General features: G+C 50.3%; 11 protein-coding genes across 13 annotated transcripts; 4 read left to right on the forward strand and 7 right to left on the reverse strand.

Annotated features, from left to right (window-relative positions):
* Positions 1 to 1,258: 1,258 nt before the first annotated feature.
* Positions 1,259 to 3,920, reverse strand: LOC9636119 (ESX-3 secretion system protein EccA3). Its single transcript, XM_024671662.1, has 8 exons — positions 3,584 to 3,920; positions 3,399 to 3,509; positions 3,245 to 3,343; positions 3,078 to 3,188; positions 2,723 to 3,026; positions 2,518 to 2,657; positions 1,505 to 2,454; positions 1,259 to 1,419 (listed from the first exon to the last, which is right to left on the reverse strand). Exons 1-7 carry the CDS (start codon positions 3,713 to 3,715, stop codon positions 1,906 to 1,908), a joined length of 1,446 nt encoding a protein of 481 aa, XP_024527430.1. The 5' UTR covers positions 3,716 to 3,920; the 3' UTR covers positions 1,259 to 1,419; positions 1,505 to 1,905.
* Positions 1,320 to 1,728, reverse strand: LOC112345297 (CDGSH iron-sulfur domain-containing protein NEET-like). Its single transcript, XM_024671720.1, has 2 exons — positions 1,505 to 1,728; positions 1,320 to 1,419 (listed from the first exon to the last, which is right to left on the reverse strand). Exons 1-2 carry the CDS (start codon positions 1,726 to 1,728, stop codon positions 1,320 to 1,322), a joined length of 324 nt encoding a protein of 107 aa, XP_024527488.1.
* A 75-nt stretch (positions 3,921 to 3,995) lies between the features above and the next one.
* On the forward strand, positions 3,996 to 6,448 carry LOC9636120 (malonyl-CoA decarboxylase, mitochondrial). Of its 2 annotated transcripts, none has more exons than XM_024671661.1 (15): positions 3,996 to 4,057; positions 4,114 to 4,208; positions 4,268 to 4,358; positions 4,419 to 4,539; positions 4,594 to 4,774; positions 4,823 to 4,967; positions 5,022 to 5,112; positions 5,161 to 5,219; positions 5,280 to 5,357; positions 5,420 to 5,503; positions 5,552 to 5,700; positions 5,749 to 5,880; positions 5,929 to 6,001; positions 6,053 to 6,138; positions 6,188 to 6,448. In XM_024671661.1, the coding sequence occupies exons 1-15, from the start codon at positions 4,001 to 4,003 to the stop codon at positions 6,294 to 6,296; spliced, it is 1,551 nt and encodes a 516-aa protein (XP_024527429.1). In that variant the 5' UTR covers positions 3,996 to 4,000; the 3' UTR covers positions 6,297 to 6,448. The 2 variants fall into 2 exon arrangements, with proteins under 2 accessions (XP_024527429.1, XP_002966810.2); XM_002966764.2 differs by having other exon boundaries at positions 5,758 to 5,880.
* Positions 6,449 to 6,484: 36 nt separating this feature from the next.
* LOC9634390 (linoleate 13S-lipoxygenase 3-1, chloroplastic) lies at positions 6,485 to 9,910 on the forward strand. The gene is made up of 9 exons (XM_024671660.1): positions 6,485 to 6,951; positions 7,003 to 7,271; positions 7,324 to 7,558; positions 7,616 to 7,957; positions 8,011 to 8,096; positions 8,148 to 8,255; positions 8,310 to 8,614; positions 8,664 to 8,927; positions 9,073 to 9,910. Exons 1-9 carry the CDS (start codon positions 6,579 to 6,581, stop codon positions 9,818 to 9,820), a joined length of 2,730 nt encoding a protein of 909 aa, XP_024527428.1. The 5' UTR covers positions 6,485 to 6,578; the 3' UTR covers positions 9,821 to 9,910.
* Positions 9,872 to 12,394, reverse strand: LOC112345298. Its single transcript, XM_024671721.1, has 8 exons — positions 12,041 to 12,394; positions 11,081 to 11,818; positions 10,947 to 11,024; positions 10,639 to 10,882; positions 10,503 to 10,584; positions 10,309 to 10,447; positions 10,198 to 10,260; positions 9,872 to 10,141 (listed from the first exon to the last, which is right to left on the reverse strand). The coding sequence occupies exons 1-8, from the start codon at positions 12,392 to 12,394 to the stop codon at positions 9,965 to 9,967; spliced, it is 1,875 nt and encodes a 624-aa protein (XP_024527489.1). The 3' UTR covers positions 9,872 to 9,964.
* Positions 12,247 to 15,247, reverse strand: LOC9634391 (protein DETOXIFICATION 46, chloroplastic). Its single transcript, XM_002967139.2, has 14 exons — positions 14,479 to 15,247; positions 14,321 to 14,415; positions 14,156 to 14,264; positions 14,046 to 14,101; positions 13,920 to 13,975; positions 13,720 to 13,858; positions 13,533 to 13,670; positions 13,408 to 13,476; positions 13,246 to 13,356; positions 13,065 to 13,193; positions 12,918 to 12,995; positions 12,767 to 12,838; positions 12,637 to 12,699; positions 12,247 to 12,562 (listed from the first exon to the last, which is right to left on the reverse strand). The coding sequence occupies exons 1-14, from the start codon at positions 15,041 to 15,043 to the stop codon at positions 12,482 to 12,484; spliced, it is 1,761 nt and encodes a 586-aa protein (XP_002967185.2). The 5' UTR covers positions 15,044 to 15,247; the 3' UTR covers positions 12,247 to 12,481.
* Positions 15,248 to 15,307: 60 nt separating this feature from the next.
* Positions 15,308 to 17,018, forward strand: LOC112345343 (protein ALP1-like). Its single transcript, XM_024671815.1, has 2 exons — positions 15,308 to 15,366; positions 15,581 to 17,018. Exon 2 carries the CDS (start codon positions 15,619 to 15,621, stop codon positions 16,999 to 17,001), a length of 1,383 nt encoding a protein of 460 aa, XP_024527583.1. The 5' UTR covers positions 15,308 to 15,366; positions 15,581 to 15,618; the 3' UTR covers positions 17,002 to 17,018.
* LOC112345342 lies at positions 16,985 to 18,868 on the reverse strand. The gene is made up of 2 exons (XM_024671814.1): positions 18,738 to 18,868; positions 16,985 to 18,483 (listed from the first exon to the last, which is right to left on the reverse strand). Exon 2 carries the CDS (start codon positions 18,465 to 18,467, stop codon positions 17,031 to 17,033), a length of 1,437 nt encoding a protein of 478 aa, XP_024527582.1. The 5' UTR covers positions 18,468 to 18,483; positions 18,738 to 18,868; the 3' UTR covers positions 16,985 to 17,030.
* Positions 18,771 to 20,205, reverse strand: LOC9636121 (protein will die slowly). The gene is made up of 10 exons (XM_024671816.1): positions 20,181 to 20,205; positions 20,065 to 20,125; positions 19,891 to 20,009; positions 19,700 to 19,828; positions 19,586 to 19,642; positions 19,419 to 19,529; positions 19,324 to 19,354; positions 19,155 to 19,259; positions 18,942 to 19,091; positions 18,771 to 18,881 (listed from the first exon to the last, which is right to left on the reverse strand). The coding sequence occupies exons 2-9, from the start codon at positions 20,066 to 20,068 to the stop codon at positions 19,012 to 19,014; spliced, it is 636 nt and encodes a 211-aa protein (XP_024527584.1). The 5' UTR covers positions 20,069 to 20,125; positions 20,181 to 20,205; the 3' UTR covers positions 18,771 to 18,881; positions 18,942 to 19,011.
* Positions 20,206 to 21,741: 1,536 nt separating this feature from the next.
* On the reverse strand, positions 21,742 to 22,944 carry LOC112345282 (thiosulfate sulfurtransferase 16, chloroplastic-like). 2 transcript variants are annotated; one of them, XR_002991996.1, is made up of 6 exons: positions 22,693 to 22,944; positions 22,559 to 22,629; positions 22,427 to 22,497; positions 22,314 to 22,367; positions 22,053 to 22,256; positions 21,742 to 21,859 (listed from the first exon to the last, which is right to left on the reverse strand). XR_002991996.1 is itself a non-coding variant. In XM_024671665.1 (5 exons), exons 1-5 carry the CDS (start codon positions 22,905 to 22,907, stop codon positions 22,185 to 22,187), a joined length of 483 nt encoding a protein of 160 aa, XP_024527433.1. In that variant the 5' UTR covers positions 22,908 to 22,944; the 3' UTR covers positions 22,020 to 22,184. The 2 variants fall into 2 exon arrangements, 1 of the variants encoding a protein (XP_024527433.1); XM_024671665.1 differs by lacking the exon at positions 21,742 to 21,859 and having other exon boundaries at positions 22,020 to 22,256.
* Positions 22,933 to 23,991, forward strand: LOC9634392 (60S ribosomal protein L28-2). The gene is made up of 3 exons (XM_002966767.2): positions 22,933 to 23,153; positions 23,243 to 23,406; positions 23,806 to 23,991. The coding sequence occupies exons 1-3, from the start codon at positions 23,012 to 23,014 to the stop codon at positions 23,914 to 23,916; spliced, it is 417 nt and encodes a 138-aa protein (XP_002966813.1). The 5' UTR covers positions 22,933 to 23,011; the 3' UTR covers positions 23,917 to 23,991.
* The last annotated feature ends 24 nt before the right edge of the window (positions 23,992 to 24,015 follow it).

Here is a 24,015-nt window from a genome sequence, read left to right on the forward strand (position 1 = left end):
CCCTACCCCTCGGGCTCTCAAGTTGTTCTCTTTGGTTTCTTACAATCCACCACGCTTCCCTACAAGTTCATGCCCTCGTGAACAGAAGTTGAGAGCTGCAGCTCTCCCGAGAGCCCCGCTCTCTTGACACCCTACCCCTCGGGCTCTCAAGTTGTTCTCTTTGGTTTCTTACAATCCACCACGCTTCCCTACAAGTTCATGCCCTCGTGAACAGAAGCTGAGAGCTGCAGCTCTCCCGAGAGCCCCGCTCTCTTGACACCCTACCCCGAGAGCCCCGCTCTCTTGACACCCTACCCCTCGGGTCGAGCCCAGCGGAAGCAAACTAGACCAGCCAGATGTCAATCAACATGTGGTGTGATTCCCTTAGCCAACCAATAGAGTCGGACCTGAGACCGCTTTGATACCAAATGTAACCTCCTGAGTTTGGACTTCCCAAGAGGTCACTTAGCCCAGTACCAACAGAGTCGGACTTGAGACCGCTTTGATACCAAATGTAACCTCCTGAGTTTGGACTTCCCAAGAGGTCACTTAGCCCAGTACCAACAGAGTCGGACCTGAGACCTCTCTGATACTAAATGTGAGCTCCTGAGTTTGGACTTCCCGGGAGGTCACCCAGCCTAGTACTATTCAAACCCAAGGACGCTTAACCCCAAATATCCCAAGACCCTTAACCGATTGGAAAAGGGGGTGCACTCTTGTTCATGGGCCCTTTCCCTCTATATTTGAACTCTATGGATCGTCTCTCAAATCGTTCTCTTTGGTTGCTTACAAAAGGACCGTATCAGGTGTTGCAGCAAGTTGGACCACAAGTTTATGAGGTTCGGCATGACGTCCAGCAGGCCGATCCTCTAGAGATTGTGTATGTGTAGCAATGGAAACGCTTTATACAAAGGGATCAGGAGCAGTCAATACCACTTATAGATCCACTGATACCTCCTCCTGACGTTCCTCTAGATCCCGGCCCATTTACAAGAGAACCTTGATGGTTTTTCATTATTCCGAGAGGAGGGGATGATGTCAGGGCCAAGTGTATGGCTATGATGCTGTATACTAATATTAGTATTAGCTATCAGATTGATTTCAATTTGGACCACTTGCTCCTATATATAAATTAGGGTTTTTGGGCTAATTGATATGCACATTTTCTGTATTCCCTTTCCATATTCCATGCAATATAATTATTTAAAATAAAAATCTCAAACATAGAGAAAACAATAATTACCTTCAAATTAATATTAAATCTAAACTAAAAAGAATATAAAAAAATAGAAGTTTATTTCACTCTAAAAAGAGGCAGAATAGACTAACCAAAGAATATTCTATTTCTTGAGCAAGAGTGGCCCAACATTGTCACCAGTGGCTTTGTTGTGCTTCATGTGAGACCCATCACACAGAGGAAATGTTCCAGATCTCCAACACCTGTTGGAAGTAAAAGCCATTCCAGTTAGATGTAGTCCCAATACAATCTCTAGATGGAAACTAAGAAGTGAAAAGCGTTACTCACCTGCAATATGCTGTCACCGGCTTGGAGATCTCTCCCACCACCACTGTGTCGACCACTTTCTCCACGTCTTTTCGGATAGAGGGATTGAGCACCACCGATGATGCTTCTCCCTCCTGGACCTGAGCACGCACTCTCACGCTCCTCGACGATGCAAGAGGAGTTCTCACTGCTGCTGGTACCACTGCTAGCTGAAATCCGGTACCGAGAATGCCACCCCCCACCATTGTTGTTGTTGGAACCTGGAAGCCACACGCCCGGCACACGAGAAATATCCTCAGTCTAGTGGCTCTGGTCGAAAACACGTGGCGAGTCGATGGCCGTCCGTGACGAAAGAATACTGCTGTCGTGTAGCTATCTATAGCGTCGAAAATGTACGTCGATCGATGAATGAACGTGTTTCTCTAGAGTGACTGCTGCCTGGGAATGAGCTCCAAACCGGCTTCGAGGTCCTCGAGAGTGATGGACACGAGCTCGTCCGAATCGCAGCAGTCCAGGTCTAGTCTGTAGTCGAGGTGGTCTTTGGCGTTGGCGAGCAGCGGCCAGACGAGGCCACCATTCATCTCGCTGCGCTGCTTCTCTGTTGTCTTGCGGTCCAGGAGCTCCGCAATGGCTCCTGCCGTGCATCCCGGTTCGAGCTTGAGGCCGAAGGTTGGCGAGTCTTCGTGTTGCTCTTTGAGCTTGAGGTGGATCATCTCTGCCAGCTCCTCTGTGCTGAAGTCGGGGAAGTGGAAGAACCTGGTCACCCTCCGGCAGAAGCCTTCGTTGCTTGCGATGACCCGCTTCATGGGCTCTGCGTAGCCAGCAAAGATCACCACTACCTTGCCACTGTCCATGACTGACATGATCTCCTCCAGCGCCTCAACTCCGTAGTCCTTGTCATCTGCTTTCTGCGCTGGTATCAGTCTGTAGGCCTCGTCCACGAAGAGAATGCCTCCTTCAGCTTCTCTGATCTGAACAAGGAAAAAGAGAGACAGAAACATTAGAAGGCGTTCTACGTAGAGATAGATGCTTACTCTTTTCCTTGTTTTTGGGCCCGTGTGACCGACGAACTCGCCAACCAGATCAGTTCGCTGGACCTCAACAACTTTATCGCATTCCAAGACGCCAACCATGTGTAAGAGTTTGGCTAGCAAACGCGCAATCATGGTTTTCCCTGTTCACGACGGTCAGAACTTCTGATGAGCATAGAACTCTACAAAAAAAAGCATGGCTGCATACCTGTACCGGGATTGCCAAGGAATGCCATGTGAGGCAGCTTTCTTTTGGGAACGTTCAAGCCAAGGCTTCGTCGTTTCTCGTCCAGGAGCATTCCTTTAGCCCACTTGCGAAGCTGGAGCTTGAGGTCGTCTAGACCGACAATTTTCTCAAGTTCTTTCTCCAGCTCCAGCATCTTCAGCTTTGAGCCCGACAACGCTTTTTTCGCTTTCTGCCTCCTCTGCAGATCGAGCTGGCGCTCCAGCATTTCCTGCAGCTTCTCGTTTCCCGAGCTCTTCGGAAGGTGGCTTAGCGGAGTGAGCTTCTCCTGTTCACAACTTGAGTACGATCAGGGAAAGAAAAAGAACAAATTGCATACGTTGTCCTCCAGAGATACGTCAGCGTTGTGCTCCAGGAGCACCTCGACTGCTTTACAGTCTTGCGCTCTCACGGAAGACCAGACAGCCAAGTGCAAAGGCGTCATTCCATTCTGAAAAAAAAAAGCATTGAGTCTACGTAAACATTGGAGGAGGCATAGAAACTTACCAGAGCCTTGGCTTCTTTGCGCGCGTTGTGCTTCAAGAGTACTTTCAAAGCGCCGGTAGAGCCATTCTTCGCTGCTAGATGCAGCGCAGTCTCTCCATACTGCGAGAGAGCGACTAAAAACTGAAGTAGACAAATGACAGTAAAGCATACGTACCATGTTCGTAGCCTCGAGATCGGCTCTCTCCGGTCCATTCCATTCGAGCAAGAACCTCACGGCATCATCCTGGTTGCTGGCAGCTGCCATTTGCAAAGGGGTCTGGGACATCTGCCGTAGAAGAGAAGATTTCAGACAATCCATTGCTAGAGCCGAGAAAGAGGGAAATCACTCGAGGAACTCACCACAGGGTTTCGCGAGTTGATCAATGACGGATTTTGGTGAAGCAATACGCGCAATCCATCGATATCGCCCGACTGCGCCAGAGAATGGCAAGTCACCGGCCTGGCCGAGCGGATCTGCTGCCGCGGATGCATATTTCAGAGCCGCTGCCGCCGAGCGATCGATTTGGAGAAGAATCGATCGAAACGAGGAACTAAAGGATCCTAGAATGTAGCTCCTCCGGATCGTCGAGGCGCGCAACGCGCGAAACCCTGGCCCGCGCTCTCCCCTTCACAGCTGCCCTAGCGTGTGGCGCCTCCACCACCATGGCCTCGAGCTGGCAGTGACCCATATGGCCCAATAGAGGTACGACACGAACTACCAAATGGCACGAAATTGTGCGCCACTTGTACGGCTTTATCGAGCTAGGTTGTTTTGAAATGTGGCGGCGAGTAGGAGCGAGGTACCTAATGCGCCATCGCGACGAGGGCAAAATCGTGAGTTTTCTTTGATTTTCCATTCCTGCAAGCTCAGATCCACGGGATTCTCTCAGCCAGAAGGTATTATGAAGCAATCGATCCCTCGGGCCGAGAATCCAAGCGCCTCCAAGAATGTGTCGCTGATCGAAGACACCGAGCTGTCGAAGAGGTAGGTTTTCCTTTTGTAACGACAATCTCTTATAGCTAAAACCATTGTTTTGATCGGAGAATCCTCAAGCGCGTGCAAAAGCTTATGCACGATGCGATCCATTTGCAAAATCCCGACATGCCGGATAAGAACCTCGTCCAGCTCCGAGAGGTAGTACGCTGTACTTGTGATTGATCTGGGTCTAAGTTTGCCAGCACTCAGCATTTCTAGGAGTATGAACGCTTGGATTGGGATAATCGGCAAAGGGCCCTCAAGATACTCTCCACGGAATTCGGAGTTGACAAGAAACGAGTGAAGGATCTCATCCAGCATTATCTTAGCTTGCACGATGGTACGAAAGGCTAGTTTTGGTGTCGTTTGAGTAATGTTCTCCTCTATCTTTCAGATGAGAAAAGCAAAGCTGGTGACGGAGAAAATCCTCTCGAAGCAGCCCAGTTTCGAACACAGCGGGATCTGAGAGCTTCCTTGATGCCACTATCGGTGAGATTGTTTGAGCAGATGAATGGCCAAGCCGGTGGCTTGAAGTTTTTGGTGGACCTACGTGCTGATCTGCTTTCTGCTCTACGGTATCTTTTGTTTTCTCACTTGGCCACTTGAACCAGTGGTGTTTGCAGTGATGACAACCTTCCAGCGCTGAGAGCTCTCGATCTCGAGTTGCGAGCGCTATTTTCAACGTGGTTAAGTCCTGCGTGTCTGGAACTTCACCAGGTTACTTGGAATGACGCAGCTTCATTGCTTGAAAAGATTGTCCGATATGAGGTAGTTTTCTGGTGGTTGAGAAGACATTGATTGTCGAGTCTTGTTTTTATGCAGGCTGTGCATCCTATCAGTAATTTGTACGATCTTAAGCGACGATTAGGCATTGGTCGTCGGTGTTTTGGTTATTTCCATCCTGCTATGCCAGGTAAATGTCTATACAGGGGAGCTAAGTAGTGCAACTTGTTTTTCTTAGGGGAACCGCTTGTGTTCATAGAAGTCGCCCTCACGGACACCATTAGTAATTCCATTCAGGTATGGTTTTGTTGTCTTGCTTTTTGCGGAAGCTTATAACGTTTCTTCATGTTCTGAAAGGGAGTATTGTTTGACAAGCCACCTATTTCCGAAGAAGATGCGACACATGCGATCTTTTATGCTATTTCCTCGACTCAGGTTCTACATTTTTTGCTCTGTGTATAGTTTCCTTTTGCTTATAAATAATGCTAAATACACAGGCAGGCTTGTCAGGTATAGATTTGGGAAACTTCCTTATCAAACGGGTGCTCCGCTTACTGCAGCAAGATATGCCTCAAATTAAGGTATATAGTAAACCCTGTATGCTATTGTGCTCACAACTTTTGTTTCAGACTTTCTCAACTTTAAGCCCAATACCGTTCTTTCTGAAATGGCTGCTTCCTAAACTCGCGTCGTTCTGTTTCGAAGGAAATGAGCAGAGGGCCTTCAAAGAGAAGTTGCTTTTGGCTCACGAAGAAAAAGCTTTGAAAGACGCCTGCGGGTAACATAAGTTCAAAGGTGTTTTTTACTGTAATAGCAATTACAACAGTCCTGACAGAGACGATGATACGAGCGGCGAGTCAATAATGTATAGAATTTTGGGAGCATCGGATCCTCAGTGGGGCGAGTCCGAACAACTATCAGCAGTTCTTAAGGTGCCTCTCATGAGATTATGTGCAAGGTATGAGACTAGTTTTTCCTGATGGTTTTGACCAACTCCTTTGGGCAGATATCTTCTACTTGAAAAGAAACGTGGAAAGGCATTGGATCCGGTAGCAAACTTCCATCTACGCAATGGGGCTGTAAGTGAAGTCCACGGTTTTTCATTCTGAAGCTTCGCGTGAATTCTACAGAGTATGGAACGTTTGAACTGGATGGGCAATAAATCCAAGAAAGGGCTCAAAGAGAGTGCAGGGATGATGGTTAACTATCTTTACAGGTGTGTAACATGAGCAAGCAAGTCAACACTTATTCTTGTTTCCTTCCAGGGTAGAAAGCATCGAAGAAAACAATCAAGCATACATTACCAGAGGTATCATTAGAGCGTCTCCAAAAGTGGAAGAGCTTGTAGCTGGAGGGCAGCAGTCTGCACTGTGAGTGTGACATAGGCACAATTTCACAGTTAATTCTCTCAATGTCCGCTATGGCGTGGAATGTATGGAGTCTGAAGGATTTTTACATACAGGTCAAGAACAATGACTTTGCGGTTTTGACCGCAAGAACAAATCAAAGGAAACAATTTCCACGTGGATGTATATGTCGGCTACCCGTACTAGGTGAGGCCATTCGCCTTTGGCTGCTGGTGTAGCGATAAGAGTCTCCTTTAGCTGCAATGCGTCTGGTTTAATAGGACTAGAAGTGCGTCCTCCCTAGATTGTAATGGCGTCTTTGGCACTGACGGGTTCGATTTCTGCTAGTTATCTGCCGAGTAGCAAGGAGACCCTTTGCGGGGATCACTCTGAGTTTGCTTTCTCTGCAAAGACTTGGTCCAGATCTAATCGTCCTTCTCTGAGGCTAACGAGAGGGGTAGTGCCTGTCAAGAACACTCTGAAGAGTGCAGATGTTGCTGAGCAAGCTGTTGCAGACCGAGTCTCCCGCAGCAAGCCGGTGACTCTCAGAGCAATTGTTACCATCAAGAAGCGGCCTGGCAACAAAGTTACGGACATCTTTCGCAAGGGATTGGACTTCTTTGTCCAAGACCCCCTCGGCGAGGATATTGTTCTGCAGCTCGTTAGTACTGAAGTGGATCCGAGTAAGTTTTTGACTTTTAGCTCAGGCTATAATGTAGTGCGGTTCTTGACAGGTAGCGGCCTTGGAAGAAGAAGCAAGAACACGACACTTCGGAAGGTTTCTACAGGAGAACACACGGTTGAATATGCCGGTGAATTCATAATTGAGGACCAGTTTGGGAAACCAGGGGCCATTCTCGTTGCAAACAGACATAAGGCAGAGTTTTTCCTCGAGACGATCTCTCTCCAGGGCCTGAAGACTGGATTGATTTCATTTTCATGCTACTCCTGGGTTCATTCTCAGGAAAACGAGGTGTCTCAACGAGTGTTCTTCTCCAACGAGGTACTGCCTGGAAATTACTTTTTCTAAAATGCTAATGCGGCTTTCGCGATAGGCTTATCTTCCTTCTTCTACTCCTCGGGGACTCAAAGATATTCGTGCCTCTGAACTCAAAACATTACAAGGAGATGGAACGGACATGCGTAAACCGTGGGAAAGGATCTACGACTACGACGTATATAACGACCTTGGAAATCCGGATAAAGATAAGAAGCTGGCTAGACCTGTTGCAGGTGGCGCGGTGCCATATCCAAGAAGATGCCGAACAGGTCGCCCTCCAACCAAGTCAGGTAATCCTTTCTCCAAGCTTCTAAGTTCGTCGACTAATCTTGTCGGGCACGTATCAGATCCTCGTGCAGAGTTCAGGCTAGCCGTGACAAGCAAGAATTATGTCCCTCGCGACGAGGACTTTGAGCAGGTGAAAACTGAAGCATTTTCTTCTGGACGTCTTAGAGCCATTGTTCACCGTCTCGTTCCGACCATAATCACGCACTTCACTGCCACTCCAGATGAGTTTGACACCCTGACTGATATCGATCGCCTCTTTTACGAAGGCATTCGGCTTCAAACTGAACTGGCGGAAAATGATCGTACTTTCTGGGATATAGTCCCGGAGCAAATCAGGCAGCTCATCGATGCTGATAAAATTTCAAATGCTATCAAGTATCCGCTACCTCCTTTGCTCGCAAGTAAGTGGTTTTATTTTCGATTTTCTGAATGTATGCTAAGCCTGACCATGCAGAGGATAAATACGCTTGGACCCGTGACTCTGAGTTCGGCCGGCAAATGCTTGCTGGTTTGAATCCGCTAATGATTGAGCGGCTCAAGGTAGTCTCATTTGAAATACAAGGATATCCATCAGCACTGACGTTTGTGCAGGCCTTTCCTCCGACCAGTTCGATGGATACTGGGATCTGTGGAACGCTAGGATCAGCATTCGAAGCAGCAGAGCTCGAGAAGCACCTTGAAGGATTGACGGTGGAAGAGGTTTGGCACATAATATACACTAAGCCAAGGAGTGATGCATTCCACGTTTTACAGGCGATAAAAGCGGAGAAGCTGTTTATTATCGACTATCACGACGTTTTCATGCCACTCATCAACAGAATCAACTCTTTGAAAGGACGGAAGAACTATGCAACACGCACAATTCTCTACTTGGATTCAGCCAACTTGCTAATGCCGGTGGGAATTGAACTATGCCTGCCAGTCTCGAAAGACAAACCAAATGGTTCCAAGAGAGCGTTCTATCCAACCAAAGATGCGACTGGGTTTTGGATCTGGCAGCTTTGCAAGACACACGTTCGATCCAATCACTCGGCATACCATCAAGTTGTATCTCACTGGTAAGTCAGAGTTCTCTTTATCTAGCAAAATCACTTCATGTTCTTTCAGGCTCCAAACTCATGCATGCATCGAGCCTTACGTGATCGCGACGAATCGCCAGCTGAGCGCGATGCACCCCGTCGCCAAGCTCCTCGATCCACACCTGCGATACACAATGCAAATCAACGCCACGGCCCGGCAGACGCTCATCAGCGCCGGGGGCGTGATCGAACAGTGCTTCACGCCAGGACAATTCATCCTCGAGCTGAGCTCCGCCGGCTACGAACAGTGGCGATTCGACAAGCAAGGCCTCCCAGCCGACCTTCTACAGAGGCAAGTTTCGCGTTAAACTCCCCCCTTAAGTTCTTTCCTTTCTAGTTCTAGAGTTCTAAAGTTTTTTTTCTGTCTTCCAAAGTTTGTCTAGAGATTTATTTCGTTCTTCCAGAGTTCTAAAACTTTTACTTGTGATTTTGTCCAGAGGCATGGCTGTCGAAGATAAAAACTCTCCAGATGGATTGAGGCTCGTCCTAGAAGACTACCCATACGCCGCCGACGGGCTCCTCGTATGGTCGGCTCTCAAGTCCTGGGTGACGAGCTACTTATCCGTCTACTATGACTCCCCGGACTCCATCACCAGCGACACGGAGCTCCAGGCATGGTGGAACGAGATCAAAACCAAAGGCCACCCCGACAAGGCCGAAGGCTGGCCGAGCCTCAACAACAAGCAGGACCTCGTCGAGATTCTCACGTCGATAATGTGGGTGGCGTCCGGGCACCACGCTGCCGTCAACTTTGGCCAGTTCCTCTACTCGGGCTACGTCCTCAATCTCCCCAGCCTGACCAGGAAGCTCATACCCGAGAAGGACGACCCCGAGTACAAGGAGCTCCTCCAAAACCCGCAAGGCTTCCTGCTCGCGACGCTCCCAAACCAGACCCAGGCCACCACGGTCATGGCGGTGCTGGAGCTCCTCTCCACGCACCACCCTGACGAGGAGTATCTCGGCCAGCGCGTCCAAAAGTACTGGACCGGCGACGAGAAGGTCCTCGAGGCGTCGAACGAGTTCGAGGAGAGGGTAGCCGAGGTCCAGGAGATCATCGAAAAGAGGAACAACGACCCCAAGCTGATGCACAGGCATGGAGCTGGAGTTCCAGCGTACGAGCTCCTGTTACCGACCTCTGGGCCCGGAATCACTGCTCGCGGGATTCCGAACAGCGTCTCTATCTAAGCTCGTAAGCTATGGCTTTAGAAACTCTAGAGAACTTGTAAAAGTACCTGGTTTGCGTCAAATGTATAAAATGGTTTGATTGCGAATTTTTCTCTTTGGTATGGTACAGTCTCCCGAGCTTGAAGACAATGAATGAAGAGAATTTTAGTTTTGCTTACATCCTGCGTAGGCCGAGACCAAGTTTTCGAACGGGTTCGCTAGTGGATAGGTCTTCTTCTTTAGATTGCAGCTAAACAGCGCCTGGCCCATCGACAGCACTAGAGGATTCACAGCTCGGAGGGGAATCTGGTAGCTCGCGGGGTAAAATTGGTCCTCCTCCTCCTGGACAAAGAGATAGACGTCACTTATCTAGAAAGAAAACAATGGAAAAATACTACCACTTGATCAAGGTAAACCTCTTCTAACTGCGCTAGTTCTTCCAGCTCTAAGTCATTGAGGTCCTGGAAAGAACGAGACAAGTCAAGTGAGGAAATGTAGTAGGCAAGTACCTGTTTGCCTTTCATTTTCGCGATTTGACGCTTCACGGCTCGCGCAGATCCCAAACCTACGGCTCTCCTCTCTCTTGCGGTCCTGCGCCGGACATTCATGCAGACAGCACACTCACACGTTGATTTATGATTACTAGTCCTGTGCAAAGCGTGAATTACTGGTTCATCTCTAGTGAAAAGAAAGAGCAATTTACCCGGCAGCAGGTTTCTGTGGAATGTGTGCCGATGTTGTCTTAGCAACAAAAATTTCGGATGGTTTTTCTGCCGCATTGTCCGCTGTAAATACGCATTGAGTTAGACGTTCCTACTATTTCGCAAATGTTTGCTTACCTGTCTTTGACTTCTTTGGATCCCGAAGAACACCGTTGGCTGTCCAATACTTGCTGCATGCCTTCTGGACTTTCTTCATCAAGTCCAAGATAGGATCTCCTTTGTGGTTATACTTTCGGCAGTTCGTCCAGATTTGTTGAATGTCTCGGTAAACATCCGACGCGTTTCTATACTTCTGACGTTTCTCTAGATTTTCGCATATGGTACCGAAGTCCATCGGGGTGTCAATTATGTCAAGGTAATCCTATAAAAAGAATTTGAAATAGTAACATCAAGATGAAAACGAGATGATAGTAAGCTTAACTTACCGGGACACCTTGGCCTACGGGGTCAACAGGTCTGTTAAAAGGATGTGCCGAGTCCATTTTCATGAGTTTCCTGATGATCTGCTAGCCAGCCTTGTTATGCATCATGTCCCAAGAAAAGTAAATGAAGCACATACCTTTAGAGAAGTTTCTACCTCGTCGTCACGTAGCTCGCTTGGCGGAGATTGTGGAGTAGGAGTTGAGTCAATTGGAGGAGATTGTACCGGCGAACTCAAAGACGGCGTACTGCTGGGGGTCTTTACCACAGCTGCCTTTTGAGTCGGAGCCTGCGGAGGTTCTATCGCAGAACCTGCAGGCTTTCTCTTCGCATCCGAGAACGTAAGATGTACTTTCAGTGGCCTTTGGGGAATCTCCGGAGTTTTCTTCGGCTCGTCAACTTTTTTCTGCACGCTGCTTGCCTCCTTCTCCTTCGTGACTTCCTTGCTTTCTTTCTTCTCCACCTTCAACCTTCCGGGCTTAGCTTCCGCCTTTGCCTCGGCATTTTCTCGAACTTTAAAAGTCTTGATCCTGACTCGAGAGCTCTCACGCCTCTTCCCGACCTGTGAATCCGTATCCTTCCCACTCGTAGCATCGGCATGCTCGGCAGACTCCACTTTGGTGTCCTCTGTGCTCCCAGAAACCTCACTAGCTCCATCGTACCGTGACAGCGTCCTCAGCTTCACCACCCTACCTCCGCTCCGGGGAGCCCGCTTCCTCTTGTTCTCGCCGCTCACCACTGGCACCGATCTCTCCTCGTCGTCCTCTTCCACGTCGGTCTCATCGTTGGCCGCAGTCCGCCACGATCCCTCCCGCTTCTTCTGCTGCTTGCCCCGGCTCCGCGTGCGCACGCTGTCCATGAGAAAACGAAGACGAGCCTGCGCACCGCGAAATATCACGAATCAGGATAGCTCCCGCGCCGGAAACGCTCGCGCCTGCAAAATCCAGCTCGCTGCAAGCAATGCCGCGATCCGATAGCGGCCGTCGGCGCCACAGCGCCATGGCCGCCCTCTAAAACCCTAGCTACGTAGCGCTGGCTCTCTCCCAGCCCTAGCGCTGGGGGAATTTAAATCATAAAAGGGGGGGTAGTGGCAACTCACCGATAGATCGCCCAAGTTCGTTAGCGTGGGGCGTTCTGCTGGGTATCCGAAATTAGGGCCAAAAAAGAAGACGGCAAATTCCGAGACGGAATGTCCAGTAAACTCAATCGACTCGAGTTCGACTCGCTTTAACTTTAAGCTTTTAACCGTACAAGAGAGCTGTACGTAAAGCAGATTCTTAACGACCGTACAAATAGCTGTACATATAGCATAATCTTGACGACCGTACAAATATCGTATTCGTATTTCAAAAGGTTGGGATATTGATTTATGGTACAAGCACTTGGTCTTTGTCTTTGCTTTAGATTGTTGGTAGCATAGCAAATCGTGATGGCGAGCTGTGGCCTTTGGCATTGTACTGGAGGGATTCCTGGGGTTTGTCCTTTGGCCTTTCAAGGCTGTAAAGCGAGAAACGAGGGAAAAAAGAATGGTGGAGAGCATCTAGCTTGTGGCAGCGGGGGCACACTCCTTTAGAATGCTTTTGGAGGAATGCAGTCGCGTATACGAGGCCGCCAGTCGGGCCTGAAAGAAGCAAAACGACGAGGAGAAAAAAATAAGTATCAATGGTGAATCTGTTGCGTGCGAGAGAATAGTACCGATTGGAAAAGCACGAGCGTCCACCAGCAGCTGTTGAGTCCCAATCCAAGCTTGTGGAAGATCTGGTTTTTAAGTGGCCGCGAGATTGTGGGGCTTAGAAAATAGTACGGATTGAAAGAGCATGCTTACCTTCATGAGCAGGCTTCCACAGACAAAGCAAGATGTCATGCTCAGGCCCAGGAATCCTAAATCTCGTCCGGCCTACATACAAGCCGACGCAATTCGTCAGTTACCAGGAACGTGGTAAACGAGCCAAGGTTTGTTTGTTTGACTATCTTACCAAAAGTGTCCCTTCCAGCGACAGTGCAGGTGGTGTTAAAACAATGCTCCAGAAAAATGGGAACGCTACCGAATGCATCTGCGAACAGACGAGACAGGGTGGTGTCAGCACGGACACGTGATCAACGCTGCATTGTGTCATCTCAACCTGTGCTACGATTGCTGAATCGTTCGTAAAAAGCTGCGGCACAAGAAAAGGAACCGCGACGCCAATGCTCGCTAAAGAGAATCCTAAAATCGCACCCGTATAGAGAAGTGTTTTGAGCAACGTTCGTGCCTGTAAAAAGATGATCGAGCCAGGTTTACTTTTATCGTTTTGCTTGGCTCACCTGCTCGAAGTTGCGGGTTTTTCCGCTAATAAGCTCTGGCATAAAGGACTGAGCTGTTTGGGCCAAAGGCTCTCCACATACTGAAAACAATGTGAAGATCCCAATCATCACCTGGCAAATCAAGACATTTTTAAGTTAAAGAACTGGTTTTTACTGTTGAACCTGATGGGCTCCTAAAGTGAGTGGCCCAAGCGAAGTCGCGAAATATGTAATTGTTGTGTAAAAACATATCTGTAAACAAGATAAATTGAGCTTCCAAGGATAGAAGACGATATACGATGATGTACCTTTGACAACATGGTCATAAGAACTGGTGCAGCTATTTCGATCATCTGCAGGATGTCTTTGAAGCTGGGTACAACGATCGCCAGAGGATTGTATCCTTTCGCTTTTAAAGAAGTTAACATCAAAATTCCCGCAACATACTGCATGCTTGAAGCTTGAGTTAACGATCAAGTAGACTCATATTCATACCTGTGATAGTGCCGTTGCCCAGGCAGCACCAGCAATTCCATATCCTAGAAATGTACAAAGTAGAATATCTCCAAAAGCATTTACAAGACTCGCGACGAGCAAAACTTTCAAGGGACTCCATGAATCCTGCATTCCCAAGCTGTGGTATAAAAGAAAGTGAGATAACAGTAACAGCATACAAAGGAAGCCAAAAGACAGACCTTGCACTTTGAGCAACCATGGTGACAAGAACCGCTGGCCATGCCCACGCTCTAATCTGAAATTGTCCCAAAGAGACATATATCAAAACCACTACACCACGAAAAACTTAAATTTATTCAGCTTACATTCACGTACGTTGCCGCGGCTGGGACGATCCCAGAGTTTTTGGCTCCAACAAAAGCTAAAAGGAAAAAAATCTTGAATCAATCACAGCCAATACATTGCCAGACCTCACCTTGGAGCATGGAACTAGAAGAGAATCTAATAGCCGCGAGCATAGCCATGCCACAGCCGAAAGCTACAAACAAGAGCCTAGCCAAATGGTTTGCTGCTTCTTTCTCGTCCTACACGAAATTCCAAACCACAGATCAGAACGCGTAGTAACACCAATCGCTCTTACCTTGTTTGCAAGCGAGGTTGCAATCAAGTTGGATGTAGCAACGGACAAGAACATGAAAACATACGAGAGTCCATCGCACATCACAGTTCCAGGTCCTGGAAGGAAGTAAACCACAAAGAAACTTTAGTTCTAGAGGAATCCAAAATCAATCTTCTTACCAAGGGCGGCCAATTGCAAAGAGCTAGTGGTTCCCACAACACTCGTATCGATGAGACTCATAATCGGTCCGGACAACCAGATGCCGAGAGCCGGGCCGGCGAAAGCGAATATCTGACGTACTTGCTCAAACATGTTGGGCTCCTCGCTAATGCTAACATCCGCCGCATCGCCATCGACCAGAATCTCCTTTCCTTCCACTTCTTCAACAATGGTGGCTGCCAGTGACGTCTTGCTGATGTCGACATTGGTGAGCACTATCTCTTTTGGCGCCTCAAGCACGCCCTCTCCAGAGACGTAGAACTTCACGGCTTCTTTCGGCGTCCAGGGCACGGATTGCTGCTCGCGGTCCGCCGGGGGCGCCTCTGGCTGCTCGACGGTGCAATGCCGGACGATTCTCGAGCAGAGATGGCGCTGGAGAGGAGAAAGAACTCGCTGTTGCTGCTGCGACTGGCGGAGCTTGGCAAGATCGAAGCCGCATTGCACGCCGGACGAGTGGCGCCGCGAGCGATTCACGCAGACTGGGAATCTTTGCAAATGGATCGCCCCTGAGACAGCACAATCCATGGAACTCGGATTGCCCTGCCGCAAAGAACCTACAACTCGATCGATCGAGCAGAGAACCTACGAAATATCGATCGCTCGATAGAGATTTCCCTCGCAGCGCCTCGAGCTTCCAGCGCCTAGTGGCGGCTCGGCCTCGTCGAGCGCCCCTTCTCGCACGAGATTCTCGAGAGTGAAACAAAGAAGAAAAAGAATGTGGGTCATGGAATTTGATCTGACCATAGACCTAGATATTTATACTACTAAGTGGGCGGCCCATGGGCCCGTTACGCTAGGGTTCTTTCGCTGAGGGGATGAGCCGCTGAGCCGCTAGCCGCCAGATCACAGTAAGTCTCGTTGTTTCTGTGATCATTGTGGTTACAGTGAGGAATTTGATCTTAAACTCTTCCCCTTCTTGGATTGCTTGGAAATTTCTTGGATCTGGATTGGAGCTCCTCGCATATCCAGGGATTCTTCCCTGTCTTGATCACGTTTCTTGGCCTGGATGCGCTTTCACTGTCGACATTTCGATCTCATGGTCTCGGATTTCCTGGATTCCAGGGGCATCGTCTCGGATTTCTTGGTCGCCCGACGCTGCGATGGAAGATCAGAGGTACCGCAAGCAAGTCGCCATGTCCCTCATCATGGGAGCGCTCATCTACTGCCGCAACGCGAGCAAGCGGCGATTCGACCGGCGCAAGTCGGCGATCGTGAGCATCGTGTCGGAGATCCAGCAGGGGATCCTCGACGGCGCGCCGGCCAAATCCACCTGGGTGAGAGACATGCTCATGCACCACACCGACACCTGGGACACGACGATCTTCCCGCAGTACGACGATGGCCAGTTCTGGAAGGATTTCCGCTGCACCAAGGCGACCTTCGAGTGGCTGTGCTTCACGATCTTCCAGCCGTGTGGATTCGAGGGGAATAGAACAGGTCCCAACTGGCGCGTCATCTCCCTCCGCCGCCGCGTCGCGATGCTCCTCTGGCGATTGCTCCACGGCGGCCGCGAGCACGCCATCGCCAAGATCTTCTTCTGCGACCAGTCCACCGTGAACAAGATCGTCCACAAGGGGCTGGGGATCATCGCCAAGCACTGGACCGACGCTTACATCGGGTGGCCAACCGGGGACCGAGCTAGGGACATTGCCGCAAAGTTTGAGCTCGAGACTGGCTTCCCCAGCGTGATCGGAGCGGTGGATGGAAGCCACATTCCCATCACCACCCCGAGCATCGATCGCTCGAATTACTACAACGACAAGTCCTTCCACTCGATGATCCTCATGGGTGCAGTCGACCAAGACGGGTTTTTTCTCGAGATCGACGCTGGGCTTTGCGGGAGCTTGCACGATTCGCAAGCTCTGGCCAGCTCCAGGATCGCGAGGAGAGCCGGCGAGGGGCTCATCGACCAGCAGGGGTACCACCTGGTCGGGGACTCGGCTTTCAATCCTCCAAGGCCGTGGTTGATGTGTCCATACCGGGGTGGTGGCCAGCTTACGCCCCAGCAGGAGTCTTTCAACCAGGCGCTCGCCTCTGCGAGAGCTTCCATCGAGCGGGCCTTCTGCCAACTTAAGTCTAGGTTCCGGGTGCTGCTCAAGAAGATGGAGGGCGACTTGGACACCACCGTCCAGATGATCGGGGTGTGCTGCACGCTCCACAACATGCTGCTCTCGCAGAACGAGAGCGCCGACCCGGCCTGGATTGAAGAGTCCCGCCAAGCTCTCGAGTCGACCCGAGGTGTTTCTTCGTCCGGGAGAGAGCCCACGCTGGAGCAAGCCGCGGCGGAGGTGATGATCGCCACGGCGGGTCTGCAAGAGCTGGAGTCAGCCACCGCGACGTCCGATGCCGCGCGTCTGGCGAGAGTCATGGAGCCGCTGCCACTCCCGGCAGGATTCAACCACACCGCGGACATGCAGCGAGCTCGCGAGATCCGCGACGGCCTCGCCGAGATGTTATACTCCAGGAAGCGGCAAAAGACTTGATTGAGGTTGGGGGAGAAGAGTTTACTCTGTTATACAACGCCTTCGGGTTCTTGGCCTGGGATCACGGTCATGGCTTGGCCGCTACTGCCGTGGATCTCCGGCCTGAGCTTCTCCAGCTCCTTGAGGATGAACTTGCGAGGCCCGACCGGGATCTTCATCTCCATTAGATCATCCTTGTCGAGCAGCAGCAAGTTGGTCCAGTCTACGTGCGACGCCGCGAAGTAGCTCGCGTACTGGTCCTTGCCGATGCTCTTGAGCCAGCTGAACACCTGGTTGTCGATCTCAAACTCGGTCGGCTGCGCGCTCGCCTCCGCCAGCAACACGTTCGTGAGGTTGACGACGGCGTCCAGCACCTCCTTGAATCCCTGTGCCGAGGCGGTGTCATCGAAAGTCCCAATCTTCTCCACCACCTTGTCGACGATGGAGTCTACGAGCAGCTGGTTGTTTGCGGACTTCTTCATCCTCTTCCCGGCGACTTCACGAGCAGCGGCCTCGTCGCCCAGGCATCCCCTCGCGCCACCGACGCCGCTCTGGAAGCGCGACCGCAGCGCCGCCTTGGGCCGCAAGTTGAGCCGGCTGTGGATCTCCTGGAGCGTCTCGTCCGAGAAGACCAGCTGCTCCGGGTGCTCGAGCTCCTTGTTCTCGGCCAGTCCGGCCTGTGAGAGCAGCAGCTTGAGCTCCTTTTGGTACCGACGCAGCTCGATGTCCCACTTGTCCCGGTAGCTCTCCCACTGCCTCCTGGGATGCCCGCGCTCGCCCATCTTGTCGCCGATGCTCGTCCACAGCTCCAGATGCGTTGACATTGTCTCAAACTTGGCCTGTAACTCCGTCCGGAACCTCACCAGGTCCTTGACTTCCTCGATCCCGTAGCGCTTGTTCTTGGCGGTGTTCTCGTCCCCGGCCGACTTTCCTTTGGGATCCTTGCTCTTGGTCGAGTCGGCGGCGCTCTTCTTCTCGGAGCTCTTTCGCTTCCTCCTGTGCTTCGTCCCCTCGTCTGCCTCCTGCGTCGGGGTGTCTCCGTCCGAGAAGGACGATCCATCGCTCTGGGAGTCGGAGCGGAGAGCTGACGAGGGTGGCGATGCCCGAGGTGGCGAAGTGTTGATGGCCGGAGGTGGTGTAGCGGAGGGTGGCACTGGTCCCGGTCCCGGTTGCATTGCAGCGCCTGGGAATGCATAGCCAGCTCTTGGGAATCCGCCAAAGTCGCCGCCAGGAAAGTTGGAGTCGCCGCCGCCGCCGCCGCCACCTCTCATGTGTGACGGCCATGAATGCGACCAGTCGTAAGCGTTGTATGGAGCTGGAGCGCCGTAGAAAGTATCCGGGCGTGGATGAGCCCAGCGGGGCCAAGTTGGAACGTCCGAGCCATTGTAAGGAGGGGTCGTGTTGTTGTTGTTGGTGGTGGCGGCGGCGGCTACTCCTTCTACCACTGCTGCGCCATCGCGTTTTCTTTTTGATCTCTCTTTGGCCATTGGAAAATAATTTAATCTGCGAAGAAAAACGATCAAGAAACTCCATCCACCAACAAAGAAAGTTCTATGACTGATTAAAGTCTTCTACAGAGGCAAGCACTCAAGCACACCAGAAATTTTGCCCGCGATCGACAAGAAGAAACCAGCTAACACGAAAATGTCCACAAACACGAAAATCTCCACAAACAAAAGGATTTCATCCAGACTCGAGCAATCCAGACAACACACGGGCGGAATTCCGGCAACCTAGGCGGGATCGATCGATCGTACCTGGAAATTCTTGCGCTCTCGATCCTCCGCCTAGATCCCTCGCGCTACCGCATTCTTGCAAGATCCTGCCATGAGAGGGAACAAGGGAGAAATCCTCCGCTAGAGGCCGGAATGCACACTCCCTCCATCGCTCCCTCCACAAATCTAAAAAATGCGAGGGAATAAAAGGAAAAACAAGGGATTTACAAGGAAGCGATGTCATACCATAGTAGGTCTAGAGAGCCTTCGTCCGACACGGCGCTCGCAGATCATGGAAGGAACCCATGTCATAACCCTAGTCCGGCCGCGCTCGATGCCCCCGTGGCGGCCACGTCAGACCCCCTGCCGCGGTTCGATTCCCCTCCCCACCATTTTCTATAAAATTCACTGTTTAGATAAGAGTTCTCCAAAATAGCAACGAATGGATCTACTTCTAACCATAAATGGAGCTCGTGAGGTCGATCATGTCGTAGAGATAGACGTTATCTGCCGTGGTGACCGCGAGGTAAGATCCAGACTCGGAGATGGCGACCGAGTAAACAGCTGCAAAAAAGAAGAACAAAGTTTTCTTAATCCCTCATTGAAGAGAATTCGTTTTCGTTCTCACCTTTCTCCAGTCCGGAGACTCCCGCGAGTGCCTGGCAAAGGAATCGGCCGTGATGAGCTTAAAGTTCGCGAAAGAAGAACTCGAGGCTATAGTACCTGGCCACCGTCTTTGTGGAAAACGCAAGCACCGTTTGGTTTGCTCCCTCCAGCAACAATGTATTTGTGAGAGAGGCCCTTCCCGTACTGAGCAGTGTAGACTTGGCTCGGCTGGAGATGGAAACTTTTGAGCTCAGTTGCACAAAACCGAATTTTTACTTTGGTACCTCGTTGCTCATCCACTCCAGTGTTCTTATCAGGTCACCAGTTCCAAAGTCCCATTCCTGTGAAGGAGAAAAGATTCCCTCGTCCAAAAACACAAGCGTGCCAAAGTAACGGACCTGTAATTGTTTGGTGGATCGCCAAGAGCCGGTTAGGATCTTGTTGTTATCAGACACGTCAAGAGCTTCCCCGCACAGCTTTGGTCCAAAGATGCTCCTCACCGATCTACCACAGCGCAAATCCCAGATCTAGGTGGCACCAAGAAAACCTCAGTAAGATTGAATGACGCGTGAAGTAGTGAAGCAAGAACCTGGACAGTGTTGTCCCAGCCTCCGCTCAAAATGATGTGAGAATCGACGGGATGCCAACGAACAGCGAAAACACGGTTGGAGTGGCCCACAACTTTGATCCCATCGCTGTGCGACGACCCTGAATGCTTGATTGAGCGAGGGGCAAGATCAAAGCTCAGAGCTGCTTAGCGTACCCATCACTTAACGTATGCACGATTTTCCTGGTGGCTTCGTCGTAGACTCGGACCTGTAATGCTAGATACAAGACAGAAGTTTGACAAGAAATGCTTCGTGAATTCACTGACTTCACCTGAAAATCGCTACCACCCGTCGCGAACTTCTCTCCGGTCGGCTGGAAATCCACCGCGTTGATGTGATTGTTAGCCTCTTTGGTGGTGCCGAGGTGCTTTCCGGATGTTGCATGCCAGTGGTGAATAAGACCACCAACGTCTGCAACAAGGAAGTGCTAAAGATTATATCCAGCACTCACTCACCGAGAGACGATCAAAACGCTTACCACAAGATACGAGAACGTTCCTGCTGGTAAAGCAGCTCGAGGGCGGCCGGAAGGACATTGTCGTGCAGGCGAACTTTTGTGTGGCTTTTCGATCCAAAACATAAGCCAGGCCTCCATCAGAGACTCTATAGATCTGGCAGCAGATCAAAAGAATGGCTTTAGCTCGGAAACTCCAGATGCAGTAGTACCTCAATTCTTCCTGTATCGTTCCCAGCTGCTAACCAGTTGCTATCGTAGGAAAACCCACAGCACATTGCCTCCTTGCCTTTCCTGGCCAAACAAACAAAAAACGAGCAAGTGAGAAAGAAAAAGAAAAAAAAAATGAAGAACGACCGAACGAAGTGCTTACATTTGGATTTGGACAATGGGCCGTGGCGCCCCATCATCCTGAGTCTCGCCATCGTGTTCCATCGCTGGAAACTCTTTGGTACTCCAACTGGGCGTGTATCCGCTGGGATCAAGAATTTGCCGCGCCCAACTTCGTCAGCCCTAAACCTAACGGTCACCCGTTGAGCGCTGTCATTTGTCCCAGTCATGTGAAGTAGTAACCGTTTTTCCTGACCCCTTCAGGCGAACCCCTTCCCAGTGAGGAAGATCTCCACTCCCTAGCGCTGCCTGGCCCTCGAATCGATCCACCGGAGGTTTTGCGCCCGCCATGGCCAAGGGGAAGAAGAAAGATCACCTTCACGATGACAAATGCGCGCACAGCTTGCACGAGGGCCACTGCGAGTGGGACAAGGAGTTCCATGAGATGAAGCACTCGGAGATGAAAGAGGCCGAGAGAAGGCATCAAGAGTACCTGGAAAATCATCCCCGTGAGTGCCGATGTCGATTCTCGCTCGCTGTTCGTTTCCTTTTTGCTTTTCCCGACTTGTTGGAGAGTTTCGACGTTTCCTGGCTTTTGATCTGATTATCCTCGTCCTCGATGACGCAGCTCAAGTGCCCAAGCGAGAGAGTGTTTCTCGCCCCCACGACGACGGCCCAAAGAAGAACAAGTACGAAGGCCGGACTGGAACACTTGTCCAGCTTATTCGCATGCCTGGATCCGGAGATTTGTATGCTGTATAACAACATCCAGTGACTTTGAGAGATCTAGATGAAAGGATAAAATGGAAAACACTCACCTGCGATTTGGTTCGCAGATCCCGCACAAGACTATCAAGACTGGCTACAAGGCTCCGAACTCCTACGCGTTTCATCCCGTCTTCCAGGATGAAACGTGAGGTCTCAGCTTCGATCGCTCATACCTGTTTAAACGATATGTAAAACTCTGCAGGACAAACTCTTTCTTCCAAGGACAAATACAAAAGATCGGCGAAGCAAGTGACTTATCCTGCAAGAAGTTAATGCCATATTACCCGAATGCTCCCAGAAACCGAAAGCCTGAGGTGATGCGAAGCCATGTCGGCGTCCAAAACATGGACTGCCGGAACGCGAGCTACTTGGCTAACTGGTAAGCTTAGAGTTTGTGCCTGGAAGAAACAAATTAGTTCACTGGAATTCTACTCAAACAGCCTGTGTGACGGGAATCCCAAGCATATGAAGACTCCCAAGACCACAAACCAGCTCTACATGAACTACAAATGCGAGATTGTAGGAATGGGAAACAGGCGAATTGCCGCAGGTACGTACTTGGAGATAAAAGTTCGCGAGGAACTTATTTACCGTGAATTGCTTTGTCCAGAGAGAACTCGGCGTATGCACCGCATGCAAGTCGAGGGATGATGATCTACACCCTGCTGGAATTATTCGTTTCTCTGCGCTTAATCTTATTCGAGTCTTTGCCATCGCGCGAAGCTATTTGTCGTCTGTCTGCTTGTTCTTGATGGCGCGGTATCCACCAGCCATGTTGTAAACATTCGTGAATCCCTGTGAAAAAATTTAAAAGCAAATGTAGAGTTTCCAGAACTTTAGATCGAGTCTTACTGCGGCAAGAAGATCGACAGCAGCCAAAACGGATCGAGTTCCAGTTCCACATCCCTGAATTTGGGTAAACAATGAGAGGGAGAAAATAAAAAACCGATGGCAGATAGTCATACCACTATGATTCCTTCTTCTTTGTCGAAGTTAGAAAGAACCTCTTGCTCGAAGTTAGTGTTCTTGACTTTGTCTGGGAAGAGCAAGAAAACAAATCTCTCGAAAGAAGTTTCCAAAAGGAGCTAGCTACTTACCAGAGCCTGGGATATAGTAAGGAACATTACGCGAGCCAGCGACATTCCCAGTTGCGAAGACCTCGGGAGCTCTAAGATCAAGAATCGCGCTGTGGATCACTCGAGAAGCCGAAAATCTCCGAGATCGAGCTTACCGGACATCCAGATATCGATGCGATCCGGACTGGAGCATCCCTCGAGCAGCATCGACCTCCACATTCTTGAGCGAGACATCCCGCGGCCCCTGATCACTCATCGCGATCGCGATCCTAAATTTCGGTGTCCATCGGAGATTTCCTGAGAGAATGCGCGCTCTTGGACGAGGCGCCGCTACAAAGGACGCAAGGGCCAATGGCGCGCAAAGCTCCATTAAAACGTCAACGCCGACGGACAGAATATTCTCCGGGATCTAGGTCTAGGGTTTGAGCCGCCGGGTAGGGTTTTTGCGCTTGGCGGATCGATCGATCGAGCGCGATGGCGTCTCCCGACTTGATCTGGCTGCTCGTCAAGAACAGCAACAAGTTCTTGGTGAAGCGGAATGGCAACAGCAGCGCCTCGGTGCAATTCAGCAGCGAGCCCAACAATCTCTACAATCTCAACACCTACAAGTACTCAGGTGAGAAAGATCGTCTCCAGCTCTTTTAGAAATCCCGATGAATGCCGCGAATCGTCTGTTGCTGGATTGATCGCATTCTCTCTTTTCAGGCTTGGCTAACAAGAAGACCGTCGCTGTGGCCCCGGCTGGAGAGAAAATGGACATCGTTCTCACCACCACCAAGAAGAAGAAGAGCAACAAGCCCGCATCCTACTTGAACCGCTCGCTGCTCAAGTCCAACTTCAAGAACAAGGCCAAAGTCATCATCAACCAGGTAACCTCGAAATCCATTTCTTCTTGCCTTGATCTCTGGCTTTTGGATCGTGAATGCTTTGCTTCGTGTTTTGGATCTCTGTGAATGCTTGCTAGTTTGCTTAGTTGAATGCTTGCTATTTTGCTTCGTGTTTTGGATATCTGTGAATACTTGTTTTCTTATTGCCTTACCTCTGGCTTTAGAGAAGCTCTGTGCTCTCGAGCCTTGTCAACAAGGCAGAAAGTCAAGCCGGGTGATCATAACGTGGAGGGCACTTCGATTTTGATCAGGTGTTCTCTAAAACTTTCCTCCCTACAAAACTTCTGCATCGTTGCTTGTCTTTTGCTCGCGAGTGATTGAACTGTTCCTCGGTGATCTTTCGTGTTCTATTTTGTCATTTTTTTTCTCTTTTTCTTCCAGGTGGGAGACAATGGCTACAGGCCCGATCTGAAAAGAGCTGCGCTCGCGAGGCTGACCTCTGTCCACAAGAGCTTGTGCCGTGCGGAGAAGAAGAAAAAGCCAGCTGCTTAAACCTCGAAAGTTTCTCGAGAAAACTAGAAGATCCTCTTTTTGTATTGGCATATTCTAAGTATCGGCGTCGGTATATCCAGTGGCTCTTAAGTAAGCTGG

Source organism: Selaginella moellendorffii, unplaced genomic scaffold (genome assembly GCF_000143415.4).
Source record: "Selaginella moellendorffii unplaced genomic scaffold, v1.0 SELMOscaffold_8, whole genome shotgun sequence".
Taxonomy (NCBI): domain Eukaryota; kingdom Viridiplantae; phylum Streptophyta; class Lycopodiopsida; order Selaginellales; family Selaginellaceae; genus Selaginella; species Selaginella moellendorffii.